General features: G+C 42.1%; 1 protein-coding gene across 6 annotated transcripts in view; it reads right to left on the bottom strand.

The window, feature by feature from the left end:
* Positions 1 to 15,891, bottom strand: part of CEP350 (centrosomal protein 350) — a 72,617-nt gene that overhangs the window by 51,090 nt on the left and 5,636 nt on the right. For 5 of the 6 annotated variants that reach the window (XM_033067250.1, XM_033067251.1, XM_033067253.1 and 2 more), the window contains exons 2-8: positions 10,830 to 10,915; positions 7,545 to 7,588; positions 6,522 to 6,636; positions 5,763 to 5,895; positions 4,209 to 4,825; positions 3,554 to 3,664; positions 1,050 to 1,163 (exon numbers count right to left, since the gene is read on the bottom strand). In XM_033067250.1, the coding sequence (XP_032923141.1) occupies positions 1,050 to 1,163; positions 3,554 to 3,664; positions 4,209 to 4,825; positions 5,763 to 5,895; positions 6,522 to 6,636; positions 7,545 to 7,588; positions 10,830 to 10,902 (1,207 nt within the window). In that variant the 5' untranslated portion in view covers positions 10,903 to 10,915. The remainder of the gene's footprint in view (positions 1 to 1,049; positions 1,164 to 3,553; positions 3,665 to 4,208; positions 4,826 to 5,762; positions 5,896 to 6,521; positions 6,637 to 7,544; positions 7,589 to 10,829; positions 10,916 to 15,891) is intronic. The other variant, XM_033067252.1, reaches the window with a different exon arrangement.

The raw sequence follows: 15,891 nt of genomic DNA on the forward strand, positions 1-15,891 counted from the left end.
AGAGGGGTTCAAAGGGTGCCTAAACTTGCACATATTTAAAGAAAATAAATTGCTCTGTGTGTGACCGCAGGCATAGCTACTCACTTTGTACGAAAACTAAAACCAAATATGAAGCATATCTGGAAGTCTTCCTAATTCTATTGCTGCCAATATCAAAGATTCACACTACTGGAAAACTAAGAAGCACTGTCAGAATTCCAAATGGTTTAATTTTATTTTCTTCTATAAGGCACTGTTCTAGAGTAACCTGCTTTCATCATCTTCTCTAAATAATTACATTGTATTTAATAATCAGAGGAATTGTCAGACAACAGAGGGGGAAAAAGTTCTCAGTTGGTAAAAGAAATAAACATTTCTTTAAAAATACCAAGATTTGGAAGACTAGTCAGGGAATGCATGTTTACATTCTTCCACCAACTGAAAAAGCCAGCAGTGAGTTAAGCCAGAACTGAAGGTGCAGAATAGCAACAACTTGAAACGTGGAAGAACAACAACCAGAAAAGAACCAGAAGCATTCTATTCTCTGCTTCCCCACTGAGAAATCATCCAAGACAACATCTTTAACTGCAGCCCCTCCTTACCTGACAAGAGAGCAACTTGGCAAGTCCCAATGGCGCAGATTTTAATGTCATGTCTCAGCATTGCTGACTGAGCCATGGGTCAGGTTCTAGTCAGCCTCACCACAAGCTGAACAGAAACAGGACCCAGAGCAGAGCTACTGCTTCTTTTTGTTTACATTACCCTGACAGACACCTAAGGATACCTCTCCCCACAAGAAACTTGCACTCTGCAACAGTTTCCTTAAGGTGCACACAGAAAGTGGAAAGGCAAAAAATTAAAATAAACCACAAAAAAAGTGCACACAGGCACTAACCTTCAACAAAACCACACACAACCCCCAATGCAGTACAGTGTACAAACTCACTGCAACAGCACTCTGCACATCTAAGAAGGCTTTTAAAGCAATACACTTTAATTTTTCTTTCTTGAGATAAAACTCATCTCTGAAAGACATGTAACAATCCTCCCCCGACAGCAGAAATAGTCACCTTGTTTGGACTCTGGACTTGGCAATCGTGTCAGTTTTTGCACTTTCCGCACTGGTCTGGTTGCTTTCTTCTCTTTGTTTCTCTCACCAGATTTTCCTTTCACTGTTGAATCCTCTAAAAACAAACAAAAGCCGTTAAGTGATATCCCACAGGGGAGAACACAGAATAACAAGCTTGCTTCAACATCTGAAAAAACAGAACTCAGAGAAACATAATAGAATTCACTGACTTTCCCAGATTATACATCCAGATCAATGACTTCCAGTCCAGTACTTCAAAATCCTCACAGCATGGGAATTTTGAATCAAGGTCTGTTTACCTACACACTGGAAGGCAGTGAAGCCACAGCAAGGCCATAACAAATCATTACAAAGTTGATTTTCAATGCTAAAAGAAACGTCGGCAGTTTTACGTTAACAACTATTGGTTCTCTTCTGCTACAGATACTACATTTTACTGCTCTAATGCTCCACAAGGACATGTAGTTCTTGAACACAAGGGCTGCTGCTTCCATGTTAATGAATGACAGCACATTCAGCACATAAGGAACTCTGTGGCTTCTGTTACCACTGTTTTCTGGTTCCTCCTCTCTAAGGAATGGGATCAGACACCCTAAAACAACCAAGATGCACCCCTCCCCACAGACAGATCTGAAGCTTTATTTAGATGCCAATGCAAACATTTACAGCCCCTAATTTCATGCAAATCCACTCTCTCATGGATGTCCATAGGAAGCATCAGAGGCAGAGGAGGAGATTATATTTCAAAGATACAGGAATGGGATTTTAGGAGTCTTTCTCACCTTTAGCACCCTTTCCTTACAAATTTTCTAGCTGCCTTTAAGGCTGACATGAGCAGGTAAGACAATCAATGCACTGAGTACCAGAGGCCTCAGTGACTGCATTTGCAGAAAGTTAACTTCCTCCTCATCTCTTTTAGCAACAAACAGCCCTTTCCTGACCCTGGGAGAGTACAGGTTGCTTCCAAACCTGCTTCAATTTTGTTCTACTATGGCAAATCCTGAGCATCTTTAAGACAAAAATTACTGGAAGCTTGGGGTCCATACAATATCCATCAGCCTAACTGCTATACAAAGATGAAGATACCCTGTATGGTCTATGCTTACACATAAAAATCCTTTTGCTGTAAAGAACAGTGATGCTGTAGATATCAGAGATATGACAGATAATTTCAGCACTACAGAGCAAAGAACAGTTCTGATACAACTGTGTATACACACCCAAAATGCCACATGCTGTAAATTTAATACAGAAGTAACACATGGATAGATAATCTGACAACCTAAAAATACATTTACAGTATATATTATATGCAGCACCAGTGTTTGTTTACTAGCAATAAGCTATTCAGTACAATCTTTTCACCTCGGAAAGGAGACACGTTCCACAACAGCTGTTCTACACATGGCATCAGGACAGGAGTGTGGATCAACACATACATAGCTCCTTCCTTCTGTAGGCACCAGATACATGATCCAAATGCCTTTTAAATGGATCTCTTCAACAACACTTTTAAAAAAAATTGAATTTCTATAAACAGCTTGCTATGCTTGTCAAAACTAAAAAAAATAAATGCTAGTGTAAATTAAGTCTGTGGAAATTTGGCATTAATTTCACAGATCGATCTGCACAGTGTATTTGCAAAATAATTTTACTGAAAAGGAGCATCTCTTCTTTCTGAACTATTTTTATGAGTGATTCCATAAAAAGTCCTCAGCAACTTATTGAGTTGTACAAAGAAAAAAGACAAATTGTTTTATTACTACACACACCTACAGATTTAAAATCTCAATTTTCCTTCAGTCTTACATGATCTGAGCAAAGAGAAAAGCTATTCTTAATAAGTAAGCTCTTATGCTGCAAAACTAGAGGTTCTCTAGGGATTTTATTTTCCATTCCCCTCCATTTTATTCACCTGATCTCTCCCCCAACTCAGTCAGAGGCAATTCAAGCTTACAGCACTCCACTGTAACCAGCCTAGCAAATAAAAAAAAGTACACTTGGGTATCCTACTCCAGCTCACACAGACAAAAGAGCTGCCAATGGTACTGCAGTTTTCCAGAGTGAAAGACGAATAAAGATTGTTTTTTGGAGCAGTACATTCGAAAACAGAAACCAAAAGTGAATTTTGTCCTTTTAACCAGGAAATGGTACTCATTCATGCAAACACATTAAAAAGCCACAAAATTAAACAAAAATTATTCTAATGGAGACTCTTCTTTTTTCCTGTTCCAAAGAAATGCCGTTACTTGATTCTTTTCAGTACTGTTTTTTTATTAAAAGTATTTGAATGAGAGAATTGGGACAAGGACTTGTTTTGTTGTTGCTTAAGTGTTTAAAAAATTATTCCTCCTGTGGAACAAATTACATTTAACACTCATTGCTTCAATTGTTTGTTTCCACAACTTTGTAACTTGTACAAAGTATATTTCTCTGCCTCTTAGAGAAGGTTATGTGGCTTAATCAATTCCACTTGTGGCTCACCTTTTAACTGGAGTGCAATATCTCTGTAAAGCTCCCGACTAATACGAAACTCATCCGCGTGCCAGATCTTCCCATCTGGAGTGCGAATCCTTGTTTCAGCAGGATTAAAACCTGAAAGTAAACAATTCAAGAGTTTAAAATAACTACATTAAATGTAAATACAGCTTTGTCAGGGTAGAAGAGATGGGAAACTGCTAAGCAAAAAAGGGATGGGAAACTACATGCATTTCTAATGCTTAATTAGAAGAAAACAATATACCAGTCTGCCACTTGCTCACAGCTGAAAAACAGCAGACTGGGTGAGGAAAAGATTATTAAAAATGTGACAGGTTTTTTCAATCAAGACAATATTACTAAGCTCTGAGACCATTAAAAAAATTATTGCAATCAATCCAAACACCAATATAGGGAGCTTCTTTTTACAGTAATTCTAAGAATAGACAGGAAAAATTTCAAAGGAATTTCTGTAAATTAGCAAGAATTTCTTTCTACTTGTGATCTGTGATCATGTTATTGATCATGATCATGTTATTCATTGCCATATTGCCCAAAGAGAGCTATGAGCCAGGCCCATGCTTTGAAATGTTGCTCAGTGGATTGAACTCTGCTCCCTCACCCAGTCTAGCCAGCAGGGAAGGGATCTCCACCTCCATACCTCTGTATGATGGAGCAGCAGGCACAGCTGTCACCTTCCTGACCTTGGGAGTCACCGTGTTCTCCACGTTAGTCACCACAACAGGTTGCTCAGTATATCCCAAGCGTTGCCCTCTGCCACTGAGCTCCTCAGAATGCTCCCACTGCTTCCGGATCCTCTCCTTCAGCTTCTCCAACTTGGCATCGTGCTGCCGCTGTTTCAGGATTTCCAGCCTATGAGCACTGCAAATACTCGTGGCAGAAGGGGAAGACACTTTCAGTTCACTGTCCTTGGACGTGTTACTCTGAGAAGCTCTAGCACTACTCTCATCTCCCCTGGAGCCATTGGCTTTTTCTTCTTCCAGTCTTGGAGGTGCTGCAAGCCTAAGAAATGCCTCGTTACTCTGCAGGGCATCGATGGTTGGTCGGTCATTCAGGTACCTCACGACGGTCTCGTCTGCAGCAGAAGGGAAGGGGCTGTCAAAGCCTCTGCTGTGCCGATCCCGCTCGTCCCGCTCGTGTGCCAGACAGGCTGAGAGTTCACTCTTCCCTTCTGCTTCACTCAGCTCCAAACCAGACAGCAGATGCTTGGCCTCAAGCTGGGTAGAACTGTGATAAGACAGAGAACTATATATATCCCTGATATAACAGAAGGGGAAAAAAATTCACCATCAGCAACACAAATGTAGGACTTTCAAACTCAGCAATCAACACATTCATCAACTAAATGAATGACTTCCTCTACCCTGGCTCCACTTCAAAGGCAAGTTATTTTAAAGTCTGACCACCTCACATTTAATAGTGCAAGTCTGATGAAACAGAAAGAGACTTCTGTTCAAAATTTTGTTAGTTGCACTCTCTGCCTGAAAAGAACTATATGTAACATTGAAAACTAGAGTATCAGCAAGCAGTAACATCATCCTTCAATTTAAAAGAGAAAAGCCTTAAATAACAAGTACAGAACTTAAGAGAAGCATAATTAGTACATGAGCTATTCAATTAACAAAATTGACCCAAATCAGTCTCACATGCAACAAGAAGGACCACCTCAGCTGACTCAAGTAGTGGAAAAAGAGACCAAAACTTAGATGTCAGGATAATAATCCTGTTCTATGGACTGTTCTGTGTTCTGTGCCACTTTTGTTCCATGAGAAGCTGTTCTTGTATGAGTTTCTCACACTCACAAAAATGGAATGTATCTTTAGTCCTAGCTCTCGTACTACTAGTACTACCCTTGCTCCACACTGTCTTGGTAATACATTTGGGAACATATGCTGAAGAACTAATGACAAAAAGTTGGAAAAGCATAAGGAAATAGTCTTTTTTGGTTCTTAGTAGTGAAACTAAATACCTATCAAACCCACCAGGTCACTAATGCCACAGCCATACCATCTGATGACCTGGCCCCATTTCAAAACAGTTGACTTTAAACTCATAATCACTAAACAAAAAATAAATTTGTAATATGATGGGAGGAACTAAACCAATTTTTGAGGAGCTGTCAAAAACACCCCTGTTAGCTTAAATCTAATTCTTAGCATGTTTTTCTTCAACAGTCAGCCATCCCAGCACTAACCTGTACGAAGCCAATGGTTCACAAAATTCCACACGACTGCATTTTTTCACATTGCTTTCCAGAGTGGTTGCTCGAAGAGGGCTGCGTGAGGACTTCTCCTTGCTTGATTTATTTTGGCTGGAGGACCGGGAACCTGAAGCAGAAAACAAAGAATCCTCTATGTATCAACCTCTCCAGAAAGAGAAAGCTCCTGGGGCTGAATAATTGACATAGTTTTTCTTGGGTTTGAACAGTTCTCTGTCTTTCAGCAAGCTGATTTCAACAACAAGGAGCAAGGCAGTAAGTGCTTGAAACAATAATCATACTTAAAAAGAGATAATAATGCTCAAAGATTAATTATAAGTAATTAAATCTGTGAAGTTGGCTGTGTTGCCACTAGAGGTCGATCTGTCTGTTCTTCAGTAATGCACTATCAGAATGCTCTTAGTATATAAAAATGAGGGCTTATTTCCTATAAACAAATGCTCTCCTTCAGTCAGGTAACAGAAGCACCAGATTTAGCAAACTTCTTATCAGAATGGGAGAAGTGATTCTCACAGTGTGGGGTAAGTCCTGTCACACCCTCTAACCAAGTGACTGGGACAGAACACTCTCCTTCCTAAGCTCTGGAAAGGAAACATCAGCCTCTCCTGGGCAATTAAGAGTTTCAGGAATAAAGACCACAGGCAGGAGACAAACTGGGGGCAGGGAGAACCCAAGCTTTCCCAGAATGCAGTGGCTTTATGCTGCCTTACACATTCTCTCCTCAATAATACATACCCTTCCTGCTGCTCTTCCTGCTGGCACTAGCACAGGGCTTCTTGGCATCCATGACTGAATCAAACACAGCCGTGCTGCTGGGAGCTATTTCCAATTTGTTCTCTATGTGACGTAGCTAGAATTGGAAGATAATGCAAATTAGAACACTGTTTTCTATTTTTAAGCTTTTTAAACTATTTCCCCCCAAACAGGACAAATTTTTCCTTTTTCATGACGAATCAAATGGCAAGAGCAAATTCACAAGGCTAACATTGCAAAACTGCATGGTCTTATGGCCAGAAACTACTATTAAGGTTTTTTTTGTTTAATAAGATTATCTAAATTAGGTTTTGTTGCATAGTTTTATACCTTTAAGTAGGCTGTTTTGAAAAAATTAATAATATGCCATTCAGAGACTTAGTGCTTGGCCTGAATAAAATATTAATTTCACTTGGAAAATATTCTGTAATATGCTCTTGTAAATGGAGCATGATACAAATTCTGCATGTAAAACCCCACATTGATGCTCCACACTGAGAAAAAAGAGGGACAAGGCTATGGGAAAGAGCTGAATTCTGTGAAAACCCAAACTGCTTGGCCTCATGAAGCCAGGTTTTAGAAACCACTACATCATCTTAAGCACCTAATTCCCACAGAAATACAGCAAACCCAATGCCCAGAATGGAAAATTATTAAATACACTGGTATTGCCCCAGTTTCTGACTGGTTTGAGTAAGCAGGGGAGAACTATTTTTCCAAGTTTTCAGACAAATGTGACATCACCACTTTGTTAAATAAAAAGATATTACTACACTCCAGACTAAGCTTGCTGTGGCAGAAAACTTTTCCAAGATACAACAATGTTCAACATTCACATACTCCAATGGCTTTGTGCTATTTACAGCTTGTTGAAGAGACAATTACTGAATAAAACAATACTTTGGTTAAAGCTTTTGTAGACACCAACTGATTTGAAAATGAGTAAAAAAATCCCAAACCAAATAATCCCAAAGGAAAAAAAAAGCAAAAAAAAAAAGTACTTACAGCAGCCTTAGTCTGAGAAAAAGAAGCCCATGCTGCAGTTAGATCTTCCAGGGCAGAAACAAAGAAATTAATTTCTCATTAGTACATGAAAAACAATGAAATAAAATGTTGCTTCAAAACAATTTTCATGTGCTTGCTAATCAAGTTCTTTTCACTACCCAGTTCCAGTCTGTAAATCTCCTCTATGAAAGACTGTCATAAGTCAAGGCTCATCTTAGCAAAGCTATAAAGTATTTAATGTAACATATTATGAGTTTACTAAGTTACATTGAATGCATGATGACCTGAAATCAAATCCACAACACATAACAGAAGATGTTTAGAAGATAAAATGAAGCTGGTTATCTACCCCGACATAAATACTTTATACTTTTCTATTATACTATAATTTAACTACCTTTTTTTTCCCTTTCCATTTTCTTCTTCAGTAAACTAAGCATGAATACATGGTCACTGAAAGACTCTACTCAAAACCCAAGCTCCGAACAGCAGAATTATGCACAGTAATCTTTCTGAACTGTACACCCTACAAACAAAACAGAAATAATGTTTGTGATCAAGCAGCAGGTACTAACCCAAGCCTTTTAATCTAAACAACAGACAGCACCTACTCTACAAGCAATTGAGCTCAGGAGGATGTAGTAGTGTTTTCCTCTATAAATATTTACTTCCTCAGTTCCCCTCTTCTTTTGTTTTCTAACAGTTCTTACAATCTAATGGTTTATAAAACACAACATCTGTGTGTCAGAACCACGAAGAGTAGTACAGTAGTTTCACGAATACAAGCCGCACGGATTATAAGCCGCACCCCCGGTGCCTCGACAATGTTGCTGTCTTTGTCAATAGATAAGCCGCACCCCGAATATTAGCCGCACTTTCGTTCGTCGCGAGAATCCGTGCGCAGCTTTCACAAACTGGCCAATTAGTAACAGGATCGCGGCATAGCGGGCTTTACTGGCTCGGGGCGGGGCCAGGCAGGCTCGGCCCGCTCATGGTTGCCGACGGGGCCGGCTGGGTGGTGCTGCAGCCGCCGCCGGGCTCACTGGCCCCCCTCTCCCGTCAGCACCGCCCCGCCGCTGCGTTCACGTACTCGCCCTGACGGCGGGCCAGGCACTGCCGCCGCTGGCAGGCACGCCGGCCGCGTCGCCGCTGCGTTGTTTACGTAGTCGCCCTGACGGCGGGCCAGGCACTGCCGCCGCTGGCAGGCACGGCGGCCGCGTCGCCGCTGCGCTGTTTACGTAGTCGCCCTGACGGCGGGCCAGGCACTGCCGCCGCTGGCAGGCACGGCGGCCGCGTCGCCGCTGCGCTGTTTACGTAGTCGCCCTGACGGCGGGCCAGGCACTGCCGCCGCTGGCAGGCACGGCGGCCGCGTCGCCGCTGCGCTGTTTACGTAGTCGCCCTGACGGCGGGCCAGGCACTGCCGCCGCTGGCAGGCACGGCGGCCGCGTCGCCGCTGCGCTGTTTACGTAGTCGCCCTGACGGCGGGCCAGGCACTGCCGCCGCTGGCAGGCACGGCGGCCGCGTCGCCGCTGCGCTGTTTACGTAGTCGCCCTGACGGCGGGCCAGGCACTGCCGCCGCTGGCAGGCACGGCGGCCGCGTCGCCGCTGCGCTGTTTACGTAGTCGCCCTGCCGGCGGGCCAGGCACTGCCGCCGCTGGCAGGCACGGCGGCCGCGTCGCCGCTGCGCTGTTTACGTAGTCGCCCTGACGGCGGGCCAGGCACTGCCGCCGCTGGCAGGCACGGCGGCCGCGTCGCCGCTGCGCTGTTTACGTAGTCGCCCTGACGGCGGGCCAGGCACTGCCGCCGCTGGCAGGCACGGCGGCCGCGTCGCCGCTGCGCTGTTTACGTAGTCGCCCTGCCGGCGGGCCAGGCACTGCCGCCGCTGGCAGGCACGCCGGCCGCCCCCTCCCATCTGCACCGCCGCCGCGTTTCTTCGCCCTGGCCGGCACTGCAGGCCCCCGCACCGCCGGGCTCCCCCACGCTGCTGGCCCCGATTCTGCTGGGCTTCCCCCGCTGCCAGGCAGCCCCACCTGCCGGCCTTCCTGCTTCTGCCATGCCCCCCTGCACTGCTAGCCCCAGTTCTCCCGGGCTCCCCCGCCATGCTGGCTCAGGCTCTGCCGCCCTCCCTGCCCCGCCCTGCTGGCTCAGGCTCAGCCGCCCGCCCCCCACACTGCTGGCCCCGCCTCTGCCAGGCTTTCCCACCTCAGCCGGGGCCGGCCGGGCTCCAGCTTGGCTTGGGGCTGCCGCGGGCTCTCACTTCCGTGTTGGCAGCTTTTAGAATTTTGTTAATAGATTAGCCGCCCCGGAATATTAGCCGCACTTCCGGGTTTCCACCAAAATTTTGGTCAAATTGGTGCGGCTTGTATTCGTGAAATTACTGTAGTTACAGAGAGTTGAAAGAAATAATATCTTCCTTATAGTAAAAAAACTGCCAATTTCATTTCAGGCAAGATGCAACAACTCAAAGGAAGAGGATTAGGGAAGCAACACAGAAACAACTTTGTTTTGACTTCTAGAGATGGTGCTTCTTGTCCACAGAACACTGCAGTTTCAAAAAGTAAGTAATTTTAAAAGTAAGTGAACATACCACAGGAAATGATCAGCAAAAATGCTCTCTTACAGATAAAATAATAATCTTGCTACTTTCAAAATAACTTCTGGAGTCCAGTTTTGTCATACTGGAGATCATATGATCGATCTCAAACCACAGGCTTAGCACGCGTCTTGCTCCACAGACGAGATCTTTCCTCCTTTCTGGGAAGATTTTTTCAGGGAACTACTGTAATTTTTAAATTTTTCTGCTCCCTCCTTTCCTAAACTAGAGTAATCATAACAGTAAAAAACTGAACAATTTCTCCAGCTAAGGGAGACAAAAGTGCTGTAAAGTATCCTAGTGGAGATGCACTGCCGCTATTCAAGCATCTTCACCACTGTGAACTGAGCAACTGTCACAGAGGCTCTTCTCCACTTCCTTACTTCCTTCAAGACCCAACAATTCCCAGTTTCTGTTCCTGCACTGCTCCTCCTCTACAGCACTTAAAAAATATCTGTCCCTGTGCCATCTTGGCAACCGTATCCCATGCTGGCAATTGCTAATGCAGATCAGCAAATACTCCAGAGATCAGAGTACAAAACTGCTATCTGCAAAAAGGAAGCCACAGAACACATGCTCTTAGCTCCAAACTGGGGCAGGAGAATGCTCTCTGCAACAATTCCCTAAAGTTTCAAAAAACTCATGACAAAATATCTCCCAAAACAAGGCAGCAAAACAGAGAAAATCCTTACCTCTGGTGGAATCCTTGCTTTGGTTATGCTTCGGATTTTGTAGAGGCACCTCATTACATTTGTTGCCCCACATTGTGTCAATTTACCTAAAAAACAATAAATATATATATAAGAATCAAAGAGGTATAAAGAAAAAGCAAATGTATCTTAGTTGAAAGATAATATAACCTTGATCATTATGTCCATCTCATCTAATGACTTCAAACCTTGATCATGAACAAGGTCAGATAATCAGCATGAAATCACAGATGTGGTCACAGCTTCCAGCAGAAACCACGTAATTCCATGGATAAAGAAGGGTTTGATTTTGTTCTCTGTCATAAAGAAACATTAACTTGATAAAGGAAGGCCCAGAGGTTGACACAATTTAGATCAGAGTAACAGGTATTGCAGCAAGTCTGAAGAAGTCCACGCTGGAATACTGCACACACAGGCCTAACAGAGACAGCGCCACACGGCTTGCACCTATAAATGCCTGGGGAAAATACCCAACTGCACCAGTGACAGAATGCATGTGTCACCAGTCTCTGTAAAAGGAAAAGGCACAGCAGAACTGCAGGACTCTACAGACAGGAAAAAAGACAAGGCTGGTGCCACCATTCTTTTCCTACGAACTTCAAAGATAAGACTCAGAGTGAATTAAAAATTAAAGTGTGGACTCCCAGCCACTGTCACCAAAGCAGTTTCTATAAAGGATAAAATGAAAAGAAAAAAAAAACAACAAAAGAAGATGCCAGCACATGCCTACTGAGCTGTCTTCATAACATACTGACAACACTTCTGTTATGGAAAGAAAAAAATCAGGTAACCACAAAATTCCAACAGGAAGTTCTAGACCTCTGAAAGAGTAATAAAAGCACAATTTCCTCTCTCTTCTTTAATGAGCTCCCAGATGTAATTTTTCTTATTTTTCAATTGCTGAAAATTTATTTTGCTCTCACTTCCTTACCCTGTGTGCCACATAAAAAAGCCATCAAATATAAAGACCAATCTTCTGGTAAAAGTAGACCAAAATGAACACTAGCTACTACTTACTGAAACAGATTTTTGCCCATATATTTTGTGACAAGGATTTTTATCATATATGGTTTTAAGGATACTCACAGTGACCAACAGTAAAGTTTGATCTTACATTCAGTCATATTATCCTGTACTTATAGCAGGAAGTTATCCCATAAACCTGCTCCTATGCCCCAGGAAAAACTATCAATAATAAGAAGACAGGTCTTCGAAACACCTTTAGTTGTGACTTTCTCTGAGGAGTCCCAGTGCTTGAAAGAGTGAGGAAAAGGCATGTAAACTTATATATATAGGTACAGAAACACAAGTCCACAATAACACAGAAATACTGGAAAGGAAAGGTGGGTGTGTTAGTTTTTAAGTATCCAATGGTTATTGGCCTCAAGTCAAGTGTAGTTAGAAAATTCTGCTTCTAGGACAGGTGCTGAAGAACTCATTCATGCAGAACGGCACTTTGTGCCTCACATCACTCTTGCTGTAAATCACAGTGCTGCCCTGCCCTGAAAATCATCCAGCTGATGCTCTCCATCACTGCAGAAAAGATCTGTTGGGCTACAAAAGTAGAAAATAAATATTAATAAAAATGAGGGAATTTTCCATAGAGAACTGATTTTGAGAGCTGCTGAAAATACTGTACCATACCAGTATCAGTTTCTTACCCAAACACATATGTAACAAAACCTACTCAATATGCAAATTTAGCATATGATAACTTCTGGACAAGCAGCCATCTATTAAAGGATTAAGTATCCATTTTAATGTAATTGCTTGGGATTTATTCTTATCATTACAATTATTAGTATAGATAAGAAAGAATAATAAGGGACTATAATTGTTCTTTTTATTTTACACAGACAAATCTATACAGTTGATTTTAGGATGCCCTGCGAAGGTAGAATTGTAACACACTTCTTAAATCTATATGAAAAGTACCAGATCAAACAATCTGAAATTATTTGCTAATAGCTTTCATCCTGACACTAAAACCTGCCAGTCCTTTACCTGAGCTGAACAGAACGCAGAGAGTGAAACACTTCAGAGAACACCTCATACAGTGCACACTGTACACAGTATTACCATCACACATCTGTGAGAATAACAGATGCTGAGTTATTCCCACAGGTGTGTGCTGATAATCACCAGTGGTCACCAATTCTATCCCAACCCCTTCAAAAGTCTCTAACACCCCTCAATAAAAAACAATTCAACCTCTCCTTCAAGCTGGGAAGAAATCAGAAAGCATCTTTCTGTACTTATCCTAATACACAACTTCAGCAGCAGCTCCAAGGGTAAAGTACAACCCCCACTGGCTTCAGAGCAGCCCCTGACACTCACTGAGCAGTTTTGCTTAACTCGGGTTGCTGCCGATTGAAAAAAAAGACATGTCAGAACCAAGCCCTCTGGAGCTGTCTACAGTTTCAGGAAGGCAATGCTACAGTAGTTTTCAGTCCTGATGGAATCATAACTCTGAGGGTTTGGGGTTTAGGTGTCCCTCTCCCAATCCTTTGGAAGGGTGGGAGAAATTTGTGAGCTTTTCAAAACCTACATACAAATAAATTACGTTGATTCCCATACATTTGAATTCCTACATACTACTTAAATACCTTCTCTCTATTGCTACAGTTTATGTGAATAAGCAGCACTTTATAAAAAAACCCCAAGTATTTGTACAATTCAATACCCTGCCTCTGCAAAAAGTTCAACCAGACAGAGAAGACTGTTTAATATTACCAAGAGTACAGAAAGGGAGGGAAATAAAAAAGAAATAAATCCAGACACAGCTACCATGTCTGTTTACAGGACTTGCATGCAGGGTAACAGAACTGTTAAACACTAAAATACATTGAAATTAATACTGATCAGATAATAATACTAAACAAAGAATTATATGAAGGAAATTTAAATTATTTTAAAAATACATTTTCCATCAATACAAAATTCGTCTTAAAGTCCCATGAATAACTTTCAGATAAAATACATTAAAACTACATTCTGAAATGACTCCTTCAAAGAGATTTTGTTCTGCTAAACTAAATGTTCCATCTCTATTTAATATTGACCTTAAACAAAGGGACTGAGCTCAAAGATGAAATGTCAAAGAACTTCTGAGGAGACAACATTCATGGCAAAAGGTTACCTGCAGGCTGGATAAGGCGTTTTTAAGATTTTAAGATTTTGGAAAAAAGGTGGAAGACTGCAGAACCAACAAAACTAATCTCATGGTTATTGGATTGCTCCCTGGGAGACACAGCCATCCCACACAGGTCCATTCAAGGCTGGTTTGCCAAGCCCATCCTCAGGTGAGTGATTAACAGACAAACTCCACTGTGTTCTGACATTTCAATCCCAAATCAAGCGCCCAGCTCATTCTTTAATCACTTGTCCAAAAAAAACCCAAAAAACAAGGGAAGGCACTGCAGAACTGCTACAAATGAGGACCTAAGAGGAAACATGAAAGGAAACAATATACTCCAAACTCCTGGAAGAAACTGGGCAGGGGGATGGATACAGGATCTGACAGCCACTCTCTTCTACAAACACTGCTCCTACAAGAAGACACTGAAGAGAACTGACAGATGAGAAAATGCTTGAGAAAGCACCGGAAAGGAGGAAATGGAAACAAAGAGAAAATCACTGCCACATAAAAGGAACATGAGAAACCAACACATTTAATACTAAACATACCAAGGATGGCATTGAAAGGTACAACAGACAACAAACAAGAAGTCAACATAGTTAAGAACACAGCTCTTTTTAAGAGTGGGAGACATGAAAGCAGAATATTCTTACCAAGATATAAAAAAATGCAAAGAGTTTAAAAACAAGACTGGGAAAATGGAAAGAAAAATGGTGAGAGAAGCAGGATATAAAAAGGAAAAGAATGAGAAAGCTAGGAAGGTGAGAGAAATGCAATGAACTTTTAAAAAACTGGTATAGAGAGAGGCAAAAAAGAACAAAAGAAACTTGTATATTGGTCCAATTGTGAAGTTTTTTCAAAGCTCCTTGGCAAGGGTTTTTTTTTCTTAGTAGCACAGACGATAAGAAAAGGAAAGAGGAAACTCAGAAGTCATGGCACTGGAACAAGGAAACAGGAGAGGAAACTGAATTGTGCAGATTCATGGAAGGAAGACAATGTGAGCAAGCTATTTTCACTAACATTTTGTGGTTATGGAAAAAAAACCCCAAGTATGCACAGGAAACAGTATTCCTCAATATTTTGTTTCTTATAAAAACACAAGGGACACTAAACAAAAGGGATACCACAAAAGAAAAGATGAAGGTTTGCTAAGAATAAGGAATGAAACAAGTTACTAACATTGACTTCTATGGGATATTCTCAAATGTTTCACCCACATAGTGGCAGATTGTGCTACAAACTGGGTACACGGCGCACAAGGACAACATTTCATGCATTTTAAGCAAAAATAAGGTGCCAGTGCCAATAAAAGAAACCATCTTTTCCTTTCTTTATGCCTGGGTCTCTCCTTGTCTTAGTCAGGCAAAAAGGTTTATGTCATAAAGCAAAGTGAACCGGGAGTCTGCTACAGGCTAAAAGAATTTTACTGTTCTTTTTGTTTAATTAGTTTTATCTATGTCACACTAAAAGCAACACCCTCCATGCAAGCACAATGAGAAGAGATGGAAACACAGTGAACAGTTGGATCAGTCTCTGTCCGGTACTGGCTGTTGCTCCCCAGGAGCAAATGTGTGAAGTTGCTCTTGCCTTTGCCTCAAAGAGAGCAGTGGAACTGGGAAAAACAAAAACTGTTCTTACCAGTGGAGACACCACTGGAGCTCAAGGGCACCTTGCCCTGGTGTGTGCCACTGCACCCACACCTCACACAGTGCACACATCTCTGGGGGAAATGGACACAGACACACATAATCGGTTTTGGGGATGGCTTTTCCTGTTTGCAAAAACATTTTAAGTTTCCATGTATAAATACAAAGAAGACTTTTTAATCTTAAAAGACCCTCTGGAGCTCCTGTCTGTGCAGCTAAAGTTCTGCATTGCTAGCAGTAACAAACACAGGTGGACAGG

This window comes from Catharus ustulatus, chromosome 9 (genome assembly GCF_009819885.2).
Source record: "Catharus ustulatus isolate bCatUst1 chromosome 9, bCatUst1.pri.v2, whole genome shotgun sequence".
NCBI lineage: Eukaryota > Metazoa > Chordata > Aves > Passeriformes > Turdidae > Catharus > Catharus ustulatus.